Below are 26,636 nucleotides of genomic sequence, written 5' to 3'. Positions count from 1 at the left end.
TTGATCGATATCTAAAACCAATGCTAATTACAGAATATAAAATTAACTTCAAAAAATTAAAAAGATGATATTGGCACAATTACATTTTCGGTCAAATGTTTAATTTAAACTGATCAACTTAAAAACATTCAAAATATCCATTAAAATAAACAAATAATATAAATACAAAGGAAAGGAAACATATTTTATAAAGACATTAAACATAGGACCTGTAACATGAATAAAGAGGAAAAAAAACCAAACATGTAGTTTCCTTACTAAAATAATTCAATGATTCAATTTTGATTTATTTTGTTACAGGTCCTTCGAACATAGACAATAACAAGGGAGGACTTACAGCTGGAACTTGACTTTGGCCAATGCTGTGGGGGAGGCAACACCATTGGGAATACCATTGTTCATTGGGGGGTTTCCATTGGTCAGAGGAATTTCAATAGAAAACGGAGGTGTAACACTGGTAGGAATGGGAGGAGGGGGGTCTGTAGGGGGTGGAGGAATGAAGAATGTGGGAGGATCCCGTTTCATGGGGGGAGGGGGTGGGGGAGCGGGGGGAGGGACAGGAGGCTGGAGGACACCATCCCTTTCTTGTTCCCCATCTTGTCTCTGTCTGTGGTTCCACTGTCCTACAGAACTATTGCTGACTTGTCTCTCTAGTGTCTTCACCATTTCCTGCCTGTTACTCTCCTTATAGAACTCTTCTCTGAAGGAGGCTGGATCCTTACTGATCCCTGACATTGATTGTTGTCCATTGGTAAGAGATCCACTGTAAAAAAAATAATGATAATCTGATAATTCCTAAACTAGTTTGCTGCCAAAAATTTCTGACTACATGTGTATATATATAGATGCCAATTTTTTTTTTTTATCCAGGTACCTTTACTGAATGCCTTCTCAGAACAGGTAGGAGTGAAGAGTGTACAAAACCAAAACCATATCTTTATATGAAGAAAATTTTGATTGCTTGAGTAAAATCAAAATCTTTCTGTCATGTGAAAACTACTGAAAGCAGTCAATACTATGTGCACAAATAGAACTTAATATATGTAAAACCTCACAAACATCTAAAGCAACTTTTAGCTTAAATTGGTTAATGAAGGTAACACAATACACAATACTAGTCTGAAATATATGAAAAATAAGTAAGGATTATACATGTTTCTTCTTCTTTTTAAACCCTTTTGCCACCTATAGAAAATTGCTGCAAGCACACCAGTGACACCACTACATCAATTTCTTCATATTGCAAAGCAAGATACCACAAAAAAATGATTCAGTTCAAAAATCTTAAGTGCAATAAACCCTAAACCAACATTTAATTTCAAAAATTGTAAGTGCAACAAAACCCTAAACCAACATTCAATTTATCAGATGATTTAACATTGATTAGTTGAGATTCTAAAATACCAGAGTCTGGCAAGGTACTGTAAACTAAGCAAAGTTTGAGACAGTCCGAAACTACGATGGTTTAGAATATTTCAAAACACCATTTATACAAGCATTAATATTTAGAACACACACACACCAAACCACAAAGTATTACAGTGCCATCAAACCACTAACTTAGCTAGAATTGCCTCAGCAATACTCCTTGCTGCTCTTGTCCTTTCAAACTCTTCAGTTCCAGCTTTGGGTTTTCTTCTATAAATATGAGATTTACAATAACACCAACAACTCCCTTGCATACAATAGTTCTTTGATAAGGCGTTGCTCCTTTATGCTTCATTATAACTGAACATATTATAATAGAAATAACATAACCAATTGAATATTGGTTGTGATACAATAGGAATATATTATTATATATACAACATGCTTCCTTGCTCTTACAATCCCTCTCATACTATGAACTAACGATGAACCAATATGGCCAATCATTATGTGATATGCATCATAGGCTCTGGGTGTAGTGTATGAGCCAAAAAGTTTTGCTTAGTTTCTCAGGCAACACTTGTTTAAAAAGCCTGCCGTACCTGTCTCTAAAACTCTGGTTGTGCGCTTCCACCAAAGGAATGTCCCAGTCAATCACCTGGTCTTTGGGAACCTCATAGGAACTGTTGAATGAAATTTTGGAATCTCAATACATGTACCTGTCTGCTAAAGGAAGTCATCATTTTTTTTTTTCAATTATGCAAGATTACGAGGGTCAATCAAAAAATACGAAGACAATGTGGCTGTATATCATATATTTTTTCATGAAAGTCATATTTAACAGATTAATCTGTGCACCAACACTTATGTTATTGATATGCGAAGTTTTAGTCCATTTGATGAAACGGTATTTTTGTTACCCCTTTTTAAAAACAACATGTTTTGTCACCACGGCGCACGGTAACGTTCAAAACATGACGTCAATATTAAACACACACAGTTTATAGATAAACCCCATCTTCATATCACGCTTAGTCTCTTGTGCCTTTCTCCTTACAATTTAAAATTGCTCTGAACCACTTAACATCTTATTTGCACACATTTGTTCGAGAATCATAAGTTAGTTCTTCAAAGTTTTCATTTTCTAACCTTCTTTCTCTTGGTTTACAGTAACGATAACCCTGAACGTCGGTTGACATTTTTTATTTTTTGACCAAATATTTACAGATATTCTACTCTCTTTCGGACTGTTTTACATTCAAAATACAATTACCACCACCCCACAAAATTTATTACAGTTAAATACAAACTTGCAAATAATTGTTGTGTTATTTTTTGCACCATTGAGCATTTTTACAGCTTGTGTCGGCTTTTTCCTGGGTTAAATCCATTTTGTTTGTACCTCTCGTTGCGCCGTGACGTCCGGCGACGTCGATGTTTTTAGTCAATTCTAAAGAGGACTATCTGTCTTTAGTTACTAATATCTGTTCGACAAAACAATATATCCCGTCATTATTTGGAACATAGAATACCAAGACAAAACTTAATTTGAGGTTTCAATATTGTTTGGTTTTAAGCCCAATTTATAGAGATATTACTTTCAACATTATATGGTTTATTGTTGACATAACACAAATTTTGACCGTGCGCTGTGACCTCGTTTTTGCAGGATTAGATTCTAAATAATTCTTAGAAATAAAGGAATTTATTAACTTTTTTTCTTGCAAATTGTTTGAAACTATTGTTAAATTATGTCTACCAAATTTAGTAATGATATGACGTTAAGTAACATAGCTATGACAAAAGTCTTCGTATTTTTTGATTGACCCTCGTAGTTAACAATTTTATCATTAACAATAGTTTTCAGAAAACATCAAGGGGAAAACATGTCACACACAATATGCATTGAATTTCTAAATTGCCATGATGCACGTTTGCTCTTACCTGCATAATGTAAGTTATTAAGCTTTGACTTGTTGAAAATATTTCACATGAGTTGAGTTGACTATGAGAAATAATCCTATTATTATTCTTAATTACCTCTTTAAGGGTTGAGAAAACTGATCATAATAGCTGCTGTTCTCTGGTTTCATCAATTCTTTTCCTTCTCTGTATAATGAAATGATAATTAGCATTAATATTACATCATTCACAATATACAGGCAATTTATAAACATTACAGTCAAAGGTATGTTTTTAAATCTCAACTTCTTTCATTCCAAAGTTTTTATACAAAAACAAAATTATCAGTAAAATTTCATTGAACTTCACTGTATTTGTCATTTAAAGTTTTTTTTTCTTGCCAGAAATCCCTACCCTCGCTTCTTGAGGTGATCTGGCAACTGAGGTTGAGGATGAACCTCTGCCTTCACTATCAATACAGGGCTATCCTTCCTCACTGAGGACTCAGGAACAGCCTCATGCCTAATTTCCTCCTTCTTCTTAGTTTGAGGAGCCTCAGCAGGTTGCTGAGGAGTCGCGTTCACCTCTTCTTCATCATGGTATCCATTCACAACAGGACTTTTAACTCCATTTATCTGTAAAAACAAGGATCAGAAAAAACCCACTATAGACACAAAAAAGAGGGACAACTCTAGTCTACACTACATCTCTAAACTGCAGGTAGCTATTACCTGATCATAGTAATTAGTCTCCAGAGTGGGCATCACAGGTTTGAGTTCTTTCATTTTCTTCATGTGGTCCAGTCTCTCCTCTCCCACATCAGGAGGGGGTTTCTCTACTTTGGCGGGAGCTATGGGAGGAGGTGGGGCTCTTCTTTTCTGGGGCTGAGCATAAATTGCTGTATCTTCATTGCTGGGTTTGCTTGAAGGTGAGTGCACTGGGGAATTGTTCCTCATTAAAATGTCTAACTTCTCCTTATTGTACAACTCAACCTTTTAAAAGATGAATGAGATGAAGTATCTTATGACAAAGTAATTGCTTATCATAATATAAAATACTAATACATACTAATTACATTTTCATTTCAAAAACAATTCTGAAATTCTGATTAATTACCTCTTTATCTTTTTTTTATATTACCAATTCATCATATGATAAAGCGAGTTTGTCCGATTAATTTAAAAACTATATGTAATGCAGTTATTCTCACCAGATACAGAGACATAAATAACAGAGATTGGCAACACCGCCATTAGCATTTTTTGTTGTTGAAAAATGGTACGGGACCAACCTTACTTAGATGATGATCTTAATCCAAAAGTATATTGTTTAAATGAAAAGTGTGCATAGGTTTTAGACATTTTTGAAACAAAAAATTTGAAAAATAAGATTGATATATATAGAAAATATATTGATCAGCTATAAAACATCGGCGAAATCTCGGACGGCGGGTAGCCAACTGCCTCCTAAAACTCATCTTTTAATATTGTTTATATGACATAAACTCATGAAAATATAATATTTTGAATGTTTTGGTAGTAGGTTTAAGCTGTTTATATTTCGATATAATTGTTTATTAGAAAGATATACTGATTTAAATTGGGAACACTTTACAATAGGGACTGCGGGATTTCGCGAGATTTCGATCAGCTGCCAATCTCTGTTATTTTTGTCTCTGCATGATACTACCTGAGTTACAGGTACATTCTATTTTTGACCTGAAATGCTATTCACTTTAGCTTTGATTTACCTGTTGGGCAAATAAGCTGAGTTGCACTTCCTTCTGGAATTTGAAGTCCTGAAGTTTCAGGTACTTGACTCTGGTCTGCCACATCCGTACATAGCTCTGTATGAGGACCGCCGCCCCTTCTCTGTCTCCCTGCCTCAGGGCTTGCTCCTTCTTGCTGGCCTTCTTTGCTTTGTGGGAACGGAAGGCTGTAAAAATTGTCATAATAGAGTTTTACATAATCTTGCTTCTATTAATGCTTGGCTTAGGATTCATATTAATTGATTAAATGAGAGATCAAGCAAAACAATTTTGCAGCATGTCAAAATAACAATCCAAAAAGCTTAAATGTTTGCTGCACTAACTACAATTTCTATGACTAAGTTCTGCACAGTCAATGTTTCAAAAACTTCTTTAACAAAGGAAACTTCAACAAAGATGTATGAGAGATTCATTTCATTTACAAAGAAGGTTAATGTTTGGTTTGACATTTTGAGATTAAGATTTTGTTCAAGAGATGTAAAAGACAGGGACAGTAATTAAGAGATTGAAGATCTGAACACTGAGAGAGTCTGACAGTAGAACACTAGCAGAGATTTCACATCACTGGGCTACAACAAGTCTCACCCATTTCCTTGTCTTCAAAAAACAAAAATTTGAGAATCTGTCACATGTTATCAATTTATTCCTAATATTGTTCAGGTAATATAATTTAAAAAAGAATTATCAGCAACATTCAAGGGATATAATTCCCGTCACTCTCGATAATACCACTGTTCGTACCTCTCTGGATTTTGAGAGCACTCTCCTGTTCCTTTTGTGACTTTTTCTGTTTGTTCCTGACAAAGTAGCCCCTGATTCTGGCCTGTATTGTAGTAGCTGCTTTTTTCCTCTCCTCAATCATTGGTTTCATTTTCTTTCTCACCATATATCCCCTAAACACTATTGACCAATCAAATGCAAAAAATTAGTGTTATGTTTAGTTCAATATCGGTATCTGGTAAACAATTCTGCAAAATTGGGATTCTTAAAGTTTTCCCCAAAATCATGCTAGTAATTCAAACTATATGTACAAGTATATTTACCTCACAAAAATTCTAACTGCAAATAAAATATTGTACACAAACTTACCTTTTTGTAGTTGAACAGCTGAAGTTTTCTGTGCAATATACAATTTTTTGTACTGCTTTCTTGCTAAATATGTCCTTATACCTGAAAAAAAATAATGGCATCCTCATGAATCTCAAATTTTTAACCATGAAAATATTACTTTGCCTTATAAAAAAACCAATTCAAACAACCTTTTAACATTTGGAAAAAACTCACATTAACTTTACAAAATGAAATTAAAACACATTACATACATGCTTGAATTTTGGTCACAGCTTTCTCCCTCTGCCATTTGAGTCTGTGGAATTGATTAATGGCCAGGAACCGCCGAACGGTGGCCTGTATACACGTAATCTTCTTGTTTCTCTGCTCATACAATCTAGCTAGCTGCTCCACATGGTAGTACTTCAGAAAAACCTGTAAACAAAGTTTGTATGTAAATCATATGTATAGAAATATTCCTTATGATTATCAAAGGTTTCCCATTCTTATACAAGTCTATTCACTTTTATCTACAGTTACATACAAGTATACAGTACCTGTGGACCTCACCAATAAACTCACATGTAAAAATTCAGAACCCATGAACTCATCACTGTGTCATGTCAAAACCACTGCCTGTACATACCTTGGTCTTGCCGAGCTGGTACATGGACATGTTGAGTCTGTCCAGCAGGGTGAAGCAGCAGTCTCGAGTATGCTCCACCTTCTCGTCCCACCTAAAGGCCAACATGGAGTACCTGAAACACATAACACAGAAACCTGTAAATCCTGTTTGTTGATATATTAATGTAATTAGTAAATGTATTTGTATTCATCTGATACCCACACCCTTCAACAATCCCCAGCAAGAATCGAAATTTAAAGAAGTTTAGTTTGGCAGAGAGCAAGATGCTGCCAATAATGTATGCAGACAAATTAAACTCACATTAGATTAAATATTGAAGGCAGATATTTGAAAATGTATAAGGAAAAATAGTAGAGTCTATCTGTGTTTTTCTTTGTAGAACTTATGTGCATGAAATTATGGTGCACTGTATTACCTGTATTAAAATGCAATGCATAAAGTTGCTTAACTTGTAGTTAATTAAATTCATTTGTCAATGTTTGACAGCTTATTTTTTTGTTAATCTGGAAAATCATTTAATTTGGTATGAGTGAAGTAGGTAACCTTTTGAGAAATTCTCCGAAAGGAATGCGATGGGAGTAGCCCTCCCTCCTAATGCGTGTCGTTTCCAGGACCCCCGTGTAACGGAGCTGTGTGGTCACTTTATCAGGCTCAAAGTCATCAGGAAGCTTCTGTTCATTAGGACGAATGCATCTACAAAACGCACAATATTACAACTTATTAATGATATAGAAAGGGATACTTAAAGGTATATAGTCACATTGTTGTTACAAATACAAAGTATTAAAGACATAATTTCATGGTATTAAATAAAGACTTCTAGCAGATTCTGATAATTTTGTGGTACATCTTCAACAAAATTCTTAAAGTTTACAAACAATATTTCAAGAAATTACAATACTTGGATTTTCTTTTATTTTGAAAAAACCCCCCAATACATTACTTTTCCTCTTTGTCATCTCAGACTTTTTTTTGGATTCATAGGGGTCCTCATTTAGAGACTGACCTAACAAAGTGAGGAGAGCCCGCCACCATCTTGGCCAGCAGATCCATCAAGGAGAATCGAAAATAGGTCGCCACCGTCTGCTGAATTTTGGTCATACTGGTGGATCCTGACCCCTGGATGAAACAAAGCATCAAACTGATCAAAATTATGTCAGAAGAACAGAAAAGACAGAAATCAAGAATTAAGAAAAATTTACACTAAAACGTGACATTAAGATTAGTAGCTTTCAACACCACCTTCCCTGTTACATTCTTAAGATAAACATTGTATAGCTCGATCACCAACAGACAGAAAGCCAAATACTGGTACATATACATATAGTTTATTATGCCACATGTTAGTGACACTGTACCTATAAATCAAATTTTGATGAAATATTACCTTTTAAAAATTGTAATAAGAACACTGTAGATATACTTTTTCCAAAGAATTTTTTCATTCATGCAATTTCTTACTGAGTAAAAATCTTGTTGCAAGAACGGACGAGTTTCCATTATCACAGATATAAAATTTTTATTTATACATGTACATGCATTTAAGTTGAATAAACTATCCTAACTATCTAAAAGGATAAAAAAGATTATTAAAGTTTTGGGTTAAGTTTCAAACAAGTGTGTATGAGAAATATATAGTAAATCATTCTAAATTTGATTTTAAAAATTTGAATTGAAAGTACAGAACAACATAAAATAAAGATTTCTGATTTAAAAAAAGGAAAACTTATCTATAATTACTGAGAGCAATTTAATATTCACTACTCTTAAGTGCATATATCAAGACATTTATTAAAGGAATAGATTTATTAAGACTAAAAAGTGAACTATCACTATTACTAATCTCTGTAAAAAGGATAACTGATTGATCTGTATGTGGTTTGTGATGCCTCGATCTGTCAATTGAGATTTATATTGAAGACTCTTCCTATTTACATGAGATGATATGGATAAAGTTTGGAAGATATCTTAACAGATTTATTTGTGGCTAATAATGAAGTTCCGGTAAGTAAAATATTGTGTTTAAAATTAGTTCATTTGTACTTCATATTTATAAATAACATGTAAACTTAACTGTCATATTTACATGTTGCTATCTACATATACATATATTTATTCTATGAATTTATTTTAAAAAAAATCAATCATACCCATTATAACTGCAGTACATACAGATAGTTTTATTTAATAGACTTTATTATAATGATGAAAACTTGCATGCATTCTGTCTCCACAATGAAGTTCATAAGTAAATATATAGAGCTTAAAAGTTTAAGTGTTTATGCATAAACATAATCAGATAATTCAACATTGCACAAAACACACTCAATCTAGATTTTTTGTATTTCTGTTTGATCATTAGTCAGCATATGAATGGTAGGTGATTATATAGAAATGAAAAACACTTATAATGAAACTGAGAGTTTACCACAAAGCTTTTGAGTTTGTTATATATTTAGTGCGAAATTCAATGCAGCAACAAACAAAATCAGGATGACGAATATGTTTGAATGGCAATGAATTCATGCCATTACTTACAAGAGCACCATAGATCTGCAAATATAGTGTGTTCAAAAAGCAAGACTTAATAACATTCTGTGAATGGCTATGAAAAAAAATCAAGCTACATGTAGGTTGAAAGGAAATACACCATTAGAATTTTTTTTATAACAAACATTCAAATAATTCATACCGGTAAATGCATGTTTTTCTTAATTTGAACACATCATTAATCAAGCCTTATTATTTTATCATATTTGATATTCATCAATTAATTATCATTCAAATAAAGATATTGTTTTGATTTGTCATCATTAATACTTCAAAACAATGTTGACTGAAAATAAAGATGCATTTACATCAATATATTAACATATGAATATCCATTCTATTCTTTTTAGCTTAGATAATTAATAATAGATTTCTTGTGGTTTGAAAATATCTCACTGTGATACTAATAATTAAAGAATTTATTTTACATATATATATATACTCTCTTTGTTCTATATCTCAAACATAAATAAAATCAAGGGAGTAATACTCTGTGTATCATACAAACAATACAAACTGTGAATTCTTTTCAGGGAGAACTTAAATGGCAACACTACGAATCAATTTCATTGGCTTCTCTTGACAATTGGGTTTTCATGCTACAGTATGATTGGTTGAATCCTTACCCGACTTCCTCCCATGCTGGAGGATTTGGAGTTGTAGGACATGATCTGGATTGGTCCAGATGTCCCAGGAGAACTGGCTGGAGTTTGTCGACTGGATCTGATAGTGCCATCTGCTAGATTTCCTGAAATATAAGTTTTGCAAATCTAGTTTGCTATAGGTTTTACAGTTAATCCCTGCTAAACTAATGTAAGTGTCCTCAAAATTCGAATTCTATAGACGTTTTGCTTCGGTATTGTTAATACAAACCTAATCTTACAGTGTACGTTTGTCAGTTGATTAGACATATTAATTTTAACTGAGTGTATCACCCTTTCTGTCTTTTAATTCTCTTACTTCCCCTTCATTATACAACCGTATTACCTGTCGTTGGGAGGAGGGTACTGAACAGTGATTTACCTGTCTTTGTGAGGGGGGTACTGAACAGTGACCGAATGACCTCATTCTTAGAAGCACGCAGCATGCTGACCACATCCCCGGGGAGCCGGTCTCGGTTCTTTTCCAAGAACCCCATCGCATCATACACCACCTGGAGAGATAAGTAAGCATACCACAGTGATATAAGTACACCATGATCTTTCATGCAGTTATACTAAAATCAAACTGGAACCAGACCTTGTAGTTAAAATAACGAAGTAAAAATCTAATTGGATTTTTGTTTTCTTTTGTGCTTTTTAGAACTTCATTGAATAATATGGAACTGAAGAGTTTAAATGAATTTTGTACAAATTTGACTTACTAAGAAGAGAAGAAGCTACCAGTATTTTTAATGTCCTGATTGATAGCGATCTAGCTCAAACTAAAATGGTTGTAATAAAGAACTAGACAAGAAAACAGTCAAGGATAAATTCTTTACAAAATTCTTATACCGTGCCAGCATAGTGGTCTATAGAAAAGGTGAGGTTATTTCCCTTTGGTCTGCTGTAGTTGTTATTTTGAATGTTCTTATGGAATTTTTCTGAAATAAATAAAGAAAAGGAAAATGAAAGAGTGCAAAGCAAAAATCTCATCTTAAAAAAAAAATTCCTCTTTTTTAAAGGAAAGTTGACATTCACTATTTTCGGTGGAGATAAAAGAGTTTCCCTTACCAACAAGGGACATGTCTGTTGCCTTTGGGAAGTGACTTTCCTCGTCCAGCAAGGCCAGTAACCCCAGAGGCTTCATCAAAAACATGTCCAACAGGGGGCGGTTGTCTACGAACGATATGTTGACTCCTTCCAAACCTTCCCCCCGATACTCTTGCTGAAATTGTACAAAATATCATGAGTAAAATTATTGATATATCTTATAAAATATACACACAACATAAGTGTTTGATTCCTATGTCTGTTTAGAATTAAATGCAGTGGTGAAACAGAAGAACTACGGGTACTCTATTTACTGTGATTTGATGTTTATTGTAATCTAATACTGCTACCAAATTTTCAAAGTATATAGTTACCAGTTCCCATGCAAAGATATGTTGATTAAAGTAATATTGGATTTGTTCATTAGCAATATTGATCAAGAGTTGTTCAAAGGAGTTCTTGGGAAAGTTTTCAAATCCAAAGATATCCAACAATCCGATAATGGGCTGATTGTCGTCTCTGTAAACAGCAAGATAAACAACAAAACAATAAGGAACAAAGAATTAAAGAGTTTATATATTTTTAATTGTTATCTGAAATTCACAGTCTGAGATATGGATAATGGAAAGTGAAGGAGATTAACAAGTTTTATAACTGAACTTCAAGATGCACGACTGTAAATAGGTAATTATAAATCAAAAGAAAAAGATCATATAAATATGTTATTAAATTTCTTTGAAGTATATGTAAAAATAGAACCATTAAACATATACTGTGGTTTCATCAATATGCATTTAAGACTAATTTCATGTAGATTTTGCTGTGATCAACAATATTTTAATTGACATGTTTAACAAAGTAAGATACATGACAAAGAATCTACTTGGTAAGATTATTGTCCAAAAAAATTATGCATCCTTAAAATAGTAATTTTCATTAAATCAGCAAAAATTGATGCCCACAAATACTAATGAAACCATAGTATTACAAATCACTTTCAGGTTAACGTGGATAATGGCATATACCGATCTTGTATTATTTGCAAAAAAAAACAGGCTATATTTAATTAGCTTACCTTCCCATCGTGCTTGGTTTCAGAAGACTGTTGATGCGATTTACAATCCAGCTGAATAATCGACCATAGAGAGCCTTCGCCATGGCATCTCTGGCATCAATGGCCTCAGGGACAGAGTTATCTCTTACAATGAGCTCTCCTCGAGCGACCATTCCTGTCGTTGTCAAGGACTCCACAAGGTCAATGGCAGGAATTCCAAGTAAATGGGAAACTAGCGAGTAGAAAGTTGAAACACAATAATCAGACTCAAATGACAAGAACAAGAATTGTGTTCACTTCAGCACCATTGTAAAATAGTGAGTCTGATTACAGAAGCACTGCTTTCATGCAACTTTTGATTTAGATTCTAAATGATATACTTGTATTAGCTAGTAAGCAAAGCCTGTTTTACAAAATCAGTACATTAAATTCAAACCTGGATAAAAATCTCAACAAAAATAATCAAAGTACTGGAAGTACTACAAGACATAGAAAGATCGGTGCACTTACTGGTATTGACAAGGTCCATGTTGGTGATTACACAGGCATCCCCTTTATGGTCAGTAGTTTCTTTCTCATCAAAGTCTATGTTACCCGTATGTAATATTGCACAGATCACACTGTATACTGCCTTTACTTCCTGTGAAATATAAATCATGTGAACATTAGAATGTAAAAACAACCACTGGCATCATAGATTAGATTTTTGGGAGTTGATTTTAATCAACTCTCCTATGCAGTTACTCAGACAAACCGAAAGTGAAACAGTGTTTGGACCTTGGCACAAATCACTGCTGCTGACAAGACTTAGTTCTTGAAAATAATTGATGAATTCGATGTAATGTATGCTAAAGCATTGTTTTTCAAGGAAACTTATTTATAAATACCTTGAAAATAGTCAGATTTTAAATGGTAAGAACATTTTAAATATTTTTTGTAGTCGTATGTATTCCTACGCCAGAGTTCAATATAGTCTCGTTCAACTCGACGCTCGGCTGTCTCCGTAAATCCTTGTCAGAAATTTACGGTGTCAGCCGAGCGTTTGGTTGAACGTCAGCCGAGCGTTTGGTTGAACGAGACTAGAGTTCAATATTGCTTGGATCCATACAATTTTCGAGAAATATTTCTATTACTGATACATAGTTTGATTGAATTAATTCTATCTTTAAATATTATTTAACATAATTCATATGGAGGTTTCTCGACATTCTTGTTGAAAAAGCCTAAAAATTCATATTATAAAAATGTGCGTAACTCAAATGAGAAACTACATGTACTTGTGTCTTGTCATGCAAAATAACATATCATTGATTTTAAAATAAATAAACATCGACAAAATCAACTCCCGTCAGTTCTTCAGTACTTTGATTTCTATTTGGTGCTGAAAAAGTAAATCAGACCAAAAGTACTTGTATACATCCTGTTTATTACCAATGATGATAATATGGTATTTTGAATAAACCTAAAAGGCTTACCTCTGGTTTAAATCCAATGATGTCAAAGCAGTGCTCTATGGCCTTGAACTTGACCCGGTTGACGGACAATGAAGAGACATCTGGATTTTGACTGGAATACTCATCAATGTATCTACAAAAATTGCAGGTTTGATGTGAAGATTTATGATGGGTTTGAAAGAATAACCACCTAATCTTTTCATTGTTTATAACTCTCATATGAAGAATTTTTGTTTGAATATTATCATTATAAAAATGGAAGTATGATGATAACATTTGAATGTACAAATCTATCTCAAAGTAATACCTATATAAAGCTACAGATATTGAATAAAAAAAAATACATGCAAAATGAACTAACATATAGTATATATAACAAAATGATGAATTACCTGTATCTTGTGTTCTCCTTGAGGTTGTATTCTGCTCTTTCTGAAGGACTCAGTCCATTGTATATATAGTAAAACACATGGAAATTCTGCTCCCCTCTGCAAAAAATACATATACCAGTACACTACCCTGGATGCAGAATACAATAAAATCTTGAAATGCAATTATGTTTAATGGTGAAAAAAAATACAATCTAGCATTAGGCAAAAACCCAGTAAAATAAATTATCTTACATTGCTTGCGATATAACTCTAGACTTCTCTAGCAGGTATTCCGTGATTTTAGCTGCAAAGAAAGATAAAATTTTAATGACAATTATTCTTTTATAACATGGAGTTTATTGAAGTACTAGCAAGCAGATATGCCATACCTCCGACAACCATTCCATTGTTGGTGAAGAACATTTCTAGATATTTTCCAAATCGACTGGAATTATCGTTGATGACAGTTTTGGCATTGCCAAATGCCTCCATCAGAGGATTCACCTGTAGAATTCGGTCCTCCAAGTTTCTGTTGGCAGCCTGCAAAAGGTAACATACACAAAAGGTAACATAGTCCAAAGGAAAACACAGAAAGAATGTAACAAAGACAAAAGGTAACATGAACAAAAGGTATCACAAACAAGGTAACGCAGACAAAAGGTCACAAAGACAGAAGGTAAAACAAAAAGGTTTCAAAATTTTCATTTACTGTAAATGGTATTACATGTAATTTTGGCTTTTTCTATTTAGCATTTTTGGTGTAAAGCATCTTCCACTAATTTAAAAACTAATTCAATCACTATGTGTATTACTCTTGTATAATGTATATAAATGGGTTCATTCAGAAATATGCTTAATCAAATCCATGCCAATTTGTTGAAAAATCAATCCTTCTAAACATCATATCCAATATATGATTACAGTACATATGTATCATGAATTTTAACAGAAGTGTTGAAATACTATTCATTTCGGTGTTGTTTGCTGGTACCCAGCCCTACCTTTCCTAGCTGTGTCAGCTGCTGCACCAGTAAATTAGCACTCTCAGTTTTCCCTGCCCCAGATTCCCCACTGATTACAATACACTGAAACCAAAACGTCATCATTTTAGGCAAAAATTACATCATTTCATCTTACATTTCAATGTCGTTAATATATATTGCCTTACAGCTACACAAGCTAACCAATGGTGGTACTAGTAAGTACTAAACAGAGTCTGTACCTGGTTCTTCTTGTTGTGCATCATGCTTTGGTAGGATTGGTCTGCCACAGCAAAGATGTGTGGGGGGTTGTCTTCCTTGCTCGCATTCTTGTATTTCAGAGAGTACTAGTTTTCAAAAATAAAATACATATAATGATATATACATATAATTATATATTTAGATTTTTAATTCACCCAGCAATCCATGCATATAATTCAGGTATCAGAAACTAAAAAATAAAGTTTTATTAAAACTAGTTTTTCAACTAGAAAAATGACTACTTAGGCATACTAAAAAGTTGGTTTTGAAATGGAAATGCAATAAACTTTCATGGAAAAAAAAACTCTTAAAAGTAAAATCAAAAAATATAACACAATAAAACCCCCCATTTTCATTAGTGTTGGCTGAACTACCTCTTCTGTATAAATGACGAGTGGTCTGAAGGGATTAACTGCCAGCAGTATATCCCCGATGTAGGTATAGATCTGTCCCTGGCTGTATCGACTGTCTAGCTGAGAAACTATTGTTTCCTGAAAGACAATGCATCATTGTTAGGCAGTGAACCATCAAAGAAAGTCTTAGAAATTGTACATGCAACCATACAACATTAAAGATATATATACAGTCTGAGAGTGGAGTAATGCTTTCACATACATGTACATAATACATCAATAGGGCAATAGACAGATTTCTAGTCAGATCTGTATAATCTCCCCATTAAAAAGATCTTTAAACAGTTTGTGGACATTTATGGTCACATACGCTTTTGCCTCCAATAGCAAGAATTGCCTCAAGACCCAAAATAACCCATTATACCACAAGGTATAACCTCCAGGACAATATGAAGAGGAAGAAGACCTAAAATTAACTGATCAAGTTCCATTACTGAAGAGAAGCTGCTTATACATGTTACCATTGATTAAGTCTGCAAGGCCTTGTAGGTTCTCAGAAGTTTATAATGTACATAATAGATGACATAGAACAAAAGAACCAAAGTGAGTCAAGGGAACATAAATCAAATGTATATCCATAAATGAAATTGATAATAAATTAATGAAAAATTACAAAAATAAGTCATAAAGCATTTTATACCAATGGGATTAAATCTTATTCTTATGACTGATAATTTCTATTCATTGTTCAAAGAACACATTTACCTCATCTAAGTTCTCCAGGGTGGCTAAATCATCAGTCGTGTTGATGTTCTCTTTGCGAGATTTTCGTCGGGATTTCAGCCTTCCTTTCTTGGCTGTGATTTCTGGTTCATGCAGCGTAGTTTCCATTTTGGATGTTAGTTCTCTAAGTCTTTTCCGAAACTGTTAATGAACATATTATATTTTAGGAGCACTGACCACACCAAGTTACATCATTTTTATTGGCAACAAAATTTCACTATTACTCTGATCTAGCAGTCGATTTTCATAAGGGCATGGGTGTGCCATTGAATGGTCTCATGATAATTAAGATTTATTACATGTACAACACATAGTATCTAAGCCTAAAATGCTCAAACTGCATGACATCAAATTATTTGTTTGAAATAAAATGCAAAGAGGGGCAGACAATTGTCATAGAAGCAGAAGACAGGACAAAAGCTATTACCGTCAATAATCAACACATTTAGAAAAATTAAAAAATTAGAAAAATTGAATGACCTTTAAAATTTGTAAAATTCAAATTAAGTATTGGACAAGATTATAATGTTGTTTGATCTATCTTGCCCTGTGAGATAATTTTACCTGTGAAGTGTCGTCAGGAAGTTTGGCTATAAATGGATGCCGCAGAAGATCATGAGTAAATGGACGCACTTCAAAGTCTTTGATTAAGCACCTTGAATCGAAATAGAAAAAAGACTTACAAATTCATCAAGCATAATATATATACCAGACTTCTTGAGCTCATTTTAACCCACACTTCTGATGATTTCCAGTAACAGAATTTGTATTTTAATATATGTTTAATATCTAGCCATTTCTTCATCAAGTCTCAAATTTAACAACAAGAGCTAGTTTATTGCACACTAGCTGAAATTGCATGGCAGTATTAAGCCTCTTCACCATTTTATTGCAACAATATCCTGACTAGGACCCTTATGTAATGCTTCAAGTCGATTTTAGTAATAAATTTTTACCCAGCAAGATGTCATTTTTCTCTTACCATAATTTCATGAATGACTGTCAAGATGACAAAATTGCTGGCAATTCCCCTTTTGCAATATCAAATCCCGTGAATATATACTTAAGGTGATTTTTTTTAAAGTCAATTAACATAAAGATTTCATTAACATTAAATTTCTTATTTCAAATTCACAAACAAAAATTAGGTACTCACAATCCAGAAAGTTGTTATTTCAAAAAGCCTATCCCTGATAATAATTTTTTGAAAGAAAAATTAATCTATCTGCTACCAAAGCTTTCACTTGAAGTGCTGACAATTGCATGTGTTCCTACCTGTATTAATGTAGAAAAACCTATCGATACAGCTCCTGCATACTTACTTAGCTATAAAGTCTTTGAAATCCTCGGACCATCGATCAGGGTTCGCAAACTGAGGTTGAGGGTTTCTGTAAAGTCAAAAGACATTGCTGAATGAAGAAAAACAAAGGCATGGAAGCACATAAAACATCAGGAAATGTGGAAAGTCCGTGAAATGTAGCAGGAATAAAATTCTTCTGATGCTGAGAGAAGGGAAATAAATAGCTTATCTGGCTATTGAAAACCAAATACCATGGAATAACATCCAATTAATTGCTTTCCTTATTGTAATAAAGAACACCATTGGGACCATTGAATGCTTTAATTATGTTGAACTTGGCATCAGGTGAGAAATTAATTCATTATCTGCTATTGACTTATAATCTCTGCATTGTTTAATAAGTTGCACTATTTTTTATTTTGTCAAGCTTTTTAATTATTTAAAAATTTAAAAATCATTTATAATGATATGAATTAAAATAGATAATATTTTATAGCTGTTAATGAAAGAAAATATAGAATACATGTAATAGAATTTTCATGCTATGCTCTAAAATTCAGCATATGATTACTAATTCACTCTGTACTTAAAGAAAGAAATAGCTTCATCTCTTAGACTAGCATTGCTAATTCAACTGTCAAACATATTCTAACTAGAGAACAAGAAATAGAGGAGAACTAATTAAAGCTTATCTATACAGTAAAAAGGATTGATAATCGCTGCAAAAATTTATAAATCAAGAAAGCCCTCAAACACCCCACACACAAACTAATAATAATCAATCTAATTTTTGTACACATTTAATATAACCTGCAAACCTCTCATTCGAAGCAAATTTCACTATGCCACTCAAAAACAGTATGCACAGTATTCTGTAATCTTTAAAACAACTTTCATAGATACAATCAGTGATCATAAAGTAATATATTAAACTATTTTAAAGTAACCATCCAACATATTGATAAATTTGAGTTCTGAAAGAGCCTGTTAATATATTTACTGTGCCAGAGCTATTTTGCATCTTAATTATATACCTGAATCATATTAATATTTATCAATTACATGTACAAAAAATACAACATATTTGTAGGGCGAAGAATTTTAAACCAAATATACTAGGTATAAATTCTTTAAAAAAAAAAAATTTAAGGTCATGCATTCACATATAAAATTGTTATAATCAACAGAGAAATTCTTTTAACGGAATCTAGAAAGTCTTTTTTCTTGAAAATGGTTCTCCAACAAAGTGACTGTGAAATATATATTTGAATACATTTAGTAACATAAAGATCATTGAACGGTCACAGTGATACAATTTAAGTAAAAGTCCACAGAAAAAAAAAACACATAAGAAAAAAAAAAAGAAAGAGCAGCAGCAGCATGCTATGATATTAAAAATTAAAAATGCGGCTCAAAAAAAAAAAGAAAACTGAGCATTATATATCCTACATAAAGAACAGAGACCTACGGCGTGGCAGCATGCTGACTACACAGCCATAGTCCAAACTCACCTCTGGTCTTTGTTCAACAGACTACATGAGAGAAGATTCAGGAAACTTGGTTCAAACAAGATTCTCACAGGCTAGGTTAAGAAGCTAATCAACAAGTTTATTAAATCAAAACAAAGTATGTTAATTGATGTGATATGGGGATGATGGCTTGATGCTGAAGATGAGGGCATGGCATGCACTATCTTGCTGTGCATGCTATGATTAAATTGTGAATCTCATAAGTCTTGCACTGCTTTCATTCATATACCTTGCAAACCAAACCCTAAGACTTGTTTGTTCAAAAGTTAAAAGCAAAACAGATATTCCTTGATGAAATATTACTGAGGAGAAAAAATGTAAACTTCAGTTTAATTAATCACATTTTGTCTTAATTAGTTTATAAAAAACATGATGCATCAAACAATCCAGAACCTAACATCTGCACCATCACCATGCTAACATACCTTATTTACAAAAGAACCAGACACAACCAACATCTCCATGTTAACAAACCTGTGCAATGAAACTAGACACAATCAACATCTTGATGATGACATACCTGTATAGCAGTACCAGACAAAACCAACATCTAAATTCTGATATATTTGTACAGCAATACCAAACACATCCAACATCTCTATAATGACATACCTGAACAGCAGTGTCTATATGTCAACAATTTTTATATAAATATTTATATAAAGGTACAGCAGTACCAGACACAACCAATATTTCTATGTTGACAGTACTTTACACCAGTACCAGACACAACCAATATATCTTTGTTGACATACCTGTACAGTACCAGACACAACCAACTTCTCAATGTTGACATACCTGTACAGCAGTATCAGACACAACTGACATCTCTTATGTTAGCATACTATACAGTACCAGACACAACCAACTTCTCAATGTTGACATACCTGTACAGCAGTATCAGACACAACTGACGTCTCTTATGTTAGCATACCTATACAGTACCAGACACAACCAACTTCTCAATGTTGACAAACCTGTACAGCAGTACCAGACACAACCAACATTTCTATGTTGACATACCTGTACACATTACCAGACAAAACCAACATCTCTTTAATGACAAACCTGTAGAGTAGTACCAGACACAACCAATATCTCTATGTTGACATACCTGTACACATTACCAGACAAAACCATGCAACATCTCTTTGTTGACAAACATGTAGAGTAGTACAAGACACAACCAATATCTCTATGTTGACATACCTGTAAACATTACCAGACAAAACCAACTTCTCTTTGTTGACAAACCTATAGAGTAGTACCAAACACAACCAATATCTCTATGCTTACATACCTGTAAACATTACCAGACAAAACCAACTTCTCTTTGTTGACAACCCTGTAGAATAGTACCAGACACAACCTATATCTCTATGTCAACAATCCAGTATCTGACACAACCAGACACCCAACCTCTCAATGATGACCATTAAGAACCAGACCAACCAACATCTTTGCTTATAAACCCAGTGCTAGAAACAAACAACATCATATCAATAATTCATAATGTTCACAATCAAATACAAGACACAACCAACATCTTAATGTAAGTAATTTCATTACCAGATACAATTTCCAACTTCTTAAAACAAATTCAGTGCCATACATAACCACCATCTTAACAAACAACTAACATCTTAATGTCAGTATTTCAGAACCAGACAAACCCAACGATTTCCCACTGATAACAATAAACTTTCACTAACAAAAAGTAACTTCATAATACTGGTAACCTTATTCTGGTGTTTTATATCAAATCCAGAATCTAATAACTATAACTTCCATATATTCATAAGCTTAAAATAGATCTAGATACTATGAAATGTCATTCGAATTTACTGTACAGCTTGCAAAACATTAGAAAAGTGAAAATAACTTGCTAAAAGCAAACTACCGATACAATGTATTTAACAACCATTTCCTTGAAATGATATTTATTTTCTCTCTATTAACATCTTATGAAGATTATAAAAAGAGGAAAAATATCTTTATAATTACACTTAGTCAGCCATTTAAGCACTGCCATGAGGTATTTTTTCCTGTGTGTAATAGATATGATTGAATGGATCAACATGCAATGTTTTATGGAAAACTAAATGGAAAAATTATGCAGATGATTAAGACATTCTGCATGTGCAACTAAATTTCATATAAGCTAGATGTATACCATTGAATAGCAAATCTGTATTTCTACAAAACTACAAAAAAATGTAAGTATCTATTACTATATATTATCTTGTTTAATACTACATGTAGTACATAAATGTTAATAAATAAAAATAACTCACAGTGTACTATAGTGTAATTTTTACAGTGATCTTAATTAATCTGCATACCTTGGAATTTTAAACAGCGCTCTCATGGGATGGAGGTCAGAAAGTGGAGGCTCCCCATCAGCAAGCTCTATGGCAGTTATACCCAGAGACCAAATGTCACAGCGAATGTCATAGTTATACTCCACTTGTCTCTCACAGGCAATTACCTAAAGATATGAAATATCACTTTTTAAAAGGGAAAAATAACATTTAACCAAATAACTGCTTCTAAATGTCAAAGATCAAACTCAATGTTAATCTTAATTAAATTTGTACTGAAGCTATTTCAGGGATAGATTTTTCAATACAAGTTCACTGAAAACACAAGCTATTCAATATCTAAAATGAATCTATAGGTAGTTCTGTTACTATCATCTCATCTAGAGCTGATCCCAGAAGGACTGGCTGGAATACCATTAACTGAACAAGCCATCAGACACTGACCACAGATCCATTAAAACATATTAAAACCAAAGCAATATTCACTTGAACTTTACAAAGACTCATTTTTCTACCTTGTATTAAAAAACAAAATCCAATAATTTGAATCAGTTTTTCAGGAGAGCTAGATAAAGCATACATATCCAATTTTAAGTGCTTTAATTTTCCATAAATTTTCTCAGCAGTGAGCTATAAATGTCCATTGAATCACTCTATGTTTGATCAATCTCCCCTCCTCTCTACGTGCATGTACATCAGGTAAATTCCTCCGTAACCAAAGGACTAACACTTCACGTGCGGAACAAACTTACCTAACAATACCCTAGCAATACCTGCTGAACTTCACATGACATCAAGTCCAATGTTTTGACAGTGAAAATGTCTTTATTGCTAATTCACAACCTTGAAATCACTTACACCTGAAGTAAACTGTAGACTCGATCACAACTAGAATCTACCTAGTAAAATGGATGACCACCTCTTCTGTACATCAACTCAATGAGGCATGGCTGTCTGGTGGCTAACCTTGCCATGCCCTGATTTGTACATGATTAGATTTAAGGTGAAGAGTATATGGTATAAGAGTTATAGCACCATCAACAAGTGCACTAGTAGGCTTTATGTCCCATCACCATCATTTGTCAAACTAATTTCTATCTGGATCAGTGCAATTGTTTACTCTCTGCAATTGGACTTGGGAGCAGGTAACACATCAATTCCATGTGGCTTTGGGCAATTGGGAAATAAAACGGAGCTAAATTTATTGACAAATATCTGTGAGAAGGTTATATGGACTCTAATGCATGCCAAATGCTAATAGGTTACAAACATAAAATGTCCTTTTAAAGAAAGCAACAACGACACACTATTCTGACGTTATAGCCATTAAATGAAGTTTTTAACTAAATCAACCATTAGAATAGCATATTTGATCAAATACATAACTTTTTGACAAACTATGACCACAATTAAATTACATCCATATACAATCTCTCTCTCTCTCTCTCTCTCTCTCTCTCTCTCTCTCTCTCTCTCTCTCTCCACACACATGTAAACGATGTAGTATCTATTGTTACTGAAAAGTTAAAATGATTAAATTTTCTGCATCAGTTATAGCAGAAAACATAAATCACATACTTTATAAGATTCAGATGTCAGCTGACAAATGCATGCAAACTTCTATGAATGCCTTATCAAAATGCATAAAAGTTCTAACAAGTATATATTCTTCATCTCTCAGACAGGAAAAGATTGATCCGTGAATCCAGCCATTAGTCCTATATGTAATATTGCGACAAACTCCAAGGATGAGACCAATAAAGCATAAGCTATGTCTTTATGCTGCAATACATGTAGGTGTTTGCACATCACTCTCAGTTCAGGCTTTTCGTACATAACATTATACAGTAGCCTTCAGCAGCTTGATTATATTATTAATAAGGGAGGACACAAAACACTTCTCAAGAGTAAAATTGTCACTCATTATCAGACAGGCAACTTACCAATAAAGAGGTGGATAAAAAGTGTTAATCCCAGGCTGAACTCATGCAATCACAACTGTCAGTTTACAAAGAACTAATTTTTTAACAATCCACTGATATTAAAGTTTTAAGCTATAATACCATCCCATCAAGTAACCAAGACTGATCTGCTTTATACTCCTCCCCTCTGTAAATACCATATAATGTTATACATGCAATATCACTTCAGGGAGGAAATTCAAATTCTACGAAGTGATATTGAGAAAAATCAGGTAGAAATGACTGCCTATTGATCTGATCCTGGTTTTCAAAAGAAAAAAAATTGAGCGAGTGGGTGAATGATAAACATATAAACCTCCCTTCTAAATCAGCTTATGTAAGAAGATGTGTCACAGAGTGAAATGGGGCTTTCTCTACCTTAAGATCAGAACAAATCTGAGGTTTAAATCAGGGAGACATCTGTTTAATTTCTGTTGTTTTTGATACATAAGCTTTTGGTACAAGCCCCTACCTTGACGCAAATGTCTGTGGTTACACATTTATGTTTGTTTTCGTTTTCTTTATAATCATTAATAAGCCAATCTGTTTATGATCTGGTTTCGCAGTAAAACAAGGGAATCCAATAATGAATTCCGTACATGTTTATTAAAAACACATTGTGGTTGGATGGCACCAAAGAAATATCGCTTTGATATATAAAACACTTTTACATAATTATTGCATGTGTGTTCTATATACTTATTGCATGTGATAACAGTACATTACTGATTTAAAATGACTTCCTGTACTTAATTGCAATCACTGTAATTTCATTAATGAAAACAGCTCATTTACAGAGTGTCAGACACCACAACTTAATCAAGTTCGTGGAGTTCACAGTCAATAAAGAAACGAATTATATGCTGTCATGATTGAATAGTATGATAGCTTCATAGCCACGACATGATATGTGTAACTGGCAGAACCAATGTATATACACCTAAACGTGCTTGCAAGCATGCCGGACAGAAAAAATTTACCTATGTCACTCTATAGATTTATTTTTTTCAATAAGCATTCTTAAGTTGTTAGCTTGGCTGCCTGGAGATCATGATTCATACGGCTTAAAAACCATGCATTCGAATAACAAGTTTCACATTTGCATTGTAATTAATTATATATAATCTAACTATTTCGACCTCCAAATAGTTTGCTTATAAGCATGTTACGGAGGCTGAATGGTCAACAAATTATCAGCATTATATCTATGTACCTTCATAATCCAGACCTATTTAGAAGAAATTAGAGAGGAACACTGATGATGAAGATGAATTCACATTTAATCACTCTTAAACAGACTCCTGGAAAATTTTATTGGATATATGTATGGTAAATCGATTTCTTTTAAGACATTGAGTTCTAAAGGGGGTCTGTTAATGTGTATCAATTAGCTAACAATCACATAAATCGAATTGGAATAATTAATTTGTTTCAAATATCACCAGAGAAAGAAAAAAAAAACGGAATGAAAATAGATGTTTTGGCTATGTAACTGGTTTACCGGTAATAATAGTCTTACCACTGAGTGAAAGTTCCCAATTTATTCACCCCTTATTGTTGGTTGAGTAAGACACACATATACCAAACATTGACAGCTACCTCCAACATGTACACAGAGAAAAGCATGAGTGCAAACAAAGGAGGAAATCAAACATTCAATCACCGTAGACTGATAAATATGCAAATCATACGGAGAGTTTCAAAAAGTTTAATCCCAAGACCACAAGAATGCCTGCATAACTTAGAAAGAAACTAAATAAACTTGGCTTATGTTATGAATACAGTTTTGATAAATTGATACCAGGTATGCAAAAATCATTGCACATGGCAACAATATAAATGCAGTAATCTCTTCAGTTTCAGTTGAATTAACCATATTCCTAACAACTCCTGATTATTTAATGGTAGGTACAATAACTTTTAAGGATTAAATGTACTCATAATTTGCCTATAATAAATCAACATACTCTTTCATCAAATATTTAATAAATATTACAACTTAAATTTTTAACCCTAGCTCCCCCATTTTCCCACATTATAATTTCATTTTACTACAAGTATTAGAACCCTCAGCATCTATACAACTTAAACATATTACTTTTAAAAAATATACACATACATTATTTAGTAAAATACATGTAAAAAAAAATTTCTTTTACAAATAACTATGGTAAAAAGAGAAGATAAACTAGGCTTATACATGTAGTACATTACTTCCTTGCTCATCATAACTATCAAGTATGCTATCAGTTGTTGGCTACTTATTCAAAGGTACAGAGTAAGATATTTTCGAATTTCATATTTCTTGCTCTTACTTTTTACCAGAAAGAAGTTCAGATTGTCCTATTCCAGTTACTTTCCAAGAAAAGTTGGATGCTCAAATATCAATAGCAGCTAAGGGACAACAAGACTATTGAAGGAACCTTGACAGATTATATACTGTATCCTAGTATTGTACTATATAGTATAAACAATTCTTTCTCATTCACATATAAAATGAAAGCACAATAGTAACAACGTTAACATTCTATCACCTTTGAAAAAGAAATAGAAACCCCAACTGATTACATGTGTTAACGCCTCACCTCTGGGGCCATCCAATAGGGAGTCCCCACTGATGTGTTCTTTCTGGCTAGGGTACTGGCAAGGTGTCCCGACACTCCTACAACACACAGAAAAGAAGAATCTAGTTTCTAAAAAATAGCGCAAAGGTATAAGCTCCAAATTTAAAAGCATATTAGCCAAGTTAATCAGGGAAAAATTTCCAATAATCTCTCTTTCTCTCATACTTTTTTTTTTTTACAAAATGAGAATCCAGATGCTTAATTGCATCATTTTCCAACACCAAAGTAAATTAAACACTATGCCTTGCTGCAATTTTCAATAACATATGTTCATGATGTGTGGGAGTGTGAACTTGTCTCATATGTTAATAAAACTTTTTTATTTCACACATATTGAGTAATATAAACGAACCTGGATACATTATGATATATATCCTACAGTTCTTAATTAATACACCAAGTGAAAGTCAATGGACATAGCATTCTAATGTTTTTCAAAGAGAAATATTAGCCATATCCTGTGGAAAATAATGACCAATATGCTTCCAGAGTTCAAATGTTGCTTATTTTAAACTTTCAAAATAACATAAGTCTATCTATTTTAAAAAGAAATAAAACAATCATAATAAAACAAAGTAAAAAAAAGAGGAGAAAAGAAAACATGCCACAACATTCCTGATTGATTAGCTATATAGCGTTGACAGCTAGATCATTCCTAATTAATTCTATG

General features: G+C 33.1%; 1 protein-coding gene across 3 annotated transcripts in view; it reads right to left on the bottom strand.

The window, feature by feature from the left end:
- Positions 1 to 26,636, bottom strand: part of LOC128191847 (myosin-IIIb-like) — a 38,017-nt gene that overhangs the window by 3,149 nt on the left and 8,232 nt on the right. The window contains exons 5-38 of one of the 3 annotated variants that reach the window (XM_052864173.1): positions 25,928 to 26,004; positions 21,403 to 21,548; positions 19,043 to 19,063; positions 17,554 to 17,619; positions 16,796 to 16,886; positions 16,214 to 16,372; positions 15,470 to 15,586; positions 15,077 to 15,181; positions 14,856 to 14,939; positions 14,244 to 14,394; positions 14,107 to 14,158; positions 13,876 to 13,971; positions 13,505 to 13,616; positions 12,540 to 12,669; positions 12,051 to 12,261; positions 11,350 to 11,494; positions 10,997 to 11,150; positions 10,778 to 10,866; positions 10,308 to 10,437; positions 9,911 to 10,032; positions 9,273 to 9,287; positions 7,741 to 7,853; positions 7,278 to 7,427; positions 6,735 to 6,846; positions 6,361 to 6,523; positions 6,128 to 6,208; positions 5,780 to 5,938; positions 5,021 to 5,205; positions 4,002 to 4,262; positions 3,685 to 3,905; positions 3,409 to 3,477; positions 1,971 to 2,051; positions 1,561 to 1,638; positions 338 to 763 (exon numbers count right to left, since the gene is read on the bottom strand). In XM_052864173.1, coding sequence (XP_052720133.1) covers positions 338 to 763; positions 1,561 to 1,638; positions 1,971 to 2,051; positions 3,409 to 3,477; positions 3,685 to 3,905; positions 4,002 to 4,262; positions 5,021 to 5,205; positions 5,780 to 5,938; positions 6,128 to 6,208; positions 6,361 to 6,523; positions 6,735 to 6,846; positions 7,278 to 7,427; positions 7,741 to 7,853; positions 9,273 to 9,287; positions 9,911 to 10,032; positions 10,308 to 10,437; positions 10,778 to 10,866; positions 10,997 to 11,150; positions 11,350 to 11,494; positions 12,051 to 12,261; positions 12,540 to 12,669; positions 13,505 to 13,616; positions 13,876 to 13,971; positions 14,107 to 14,158; positions 14,244 to 14,394; positions 14,856 to 14,939; positions 15,077 to 15,181; positions 15,470 to 15,586; positions 16,214 to 16,372; positions 16,796 to 16,886; positions 17,554 to 17,619; positions 19,043 to 19,063; positions 21,403 to 21,548; positions 25,928 to 26,004 — 4,372 coding nt within the window. Of the gene's footprint in view, positions 1 to 333; positions 764 to 1,560; positions 1,639 to 1,970; positions 2,052 to 3,408; positions 3,478 to 3,684; positions 3,906 to 4,001; positions 4,263 to 5,020; positions 5,206 to 5,779; positions 5,939 to 6,127; positions 6,209 to 6,360; positions 6,524 to 6,734; positions 6,847 to 7,277; positions 7,428 to 7,740; positions 7,854 to 9,272; positions 9,288 to 9,910; positions 10,033 to 10,307; positions 10,438 to 10,777; positions 10,867 to 10,996; positions 11,151 to 11,349; positions 11,495 to 12,050; positions 12,262 to 12,539; positions 12,670 to 13,504; positions 13,617 to 13,875; positions 13,972 to 14,106; positions 14,159 to 14,243; positions 14,395 to 14,855; positions 14,940 to 15,076; positions 15,182 to 15,469; positions 15,587 to 16,213; positions 16,373 to 16,795; positions 16,887 to 17,553; positions 17,620 to 19,042; positions 19,064 to 21,402; positions 21,549 to 25,927; positions 26,005 to 26,636 lie in introns of those variants that run through there. The other 2 variants (XM_052864174.1, XM_052864175.1) reach the window with 2 other exon arrangements.

The sequence above is a fragment of the Crassostrea angulata genome, chromosome 7 (genome assembly GCF_025612915.1).
Source record: "Crassostrea angulata isolate pt1a10 chromosome 7, ASM2561291v2, whole genome shotgun sequence".
Classification (NCBI taxonomy): Eukaryota; Metazoa; Mollusca; class Bivalvia; order Ostreida; family Ostreidae; genus Magallana; species Magallana angulata.
Note: the sequence above shows the minus strand (reverse complement) of the source record. Positions and strands in the feature narration are given on the sequence as shown.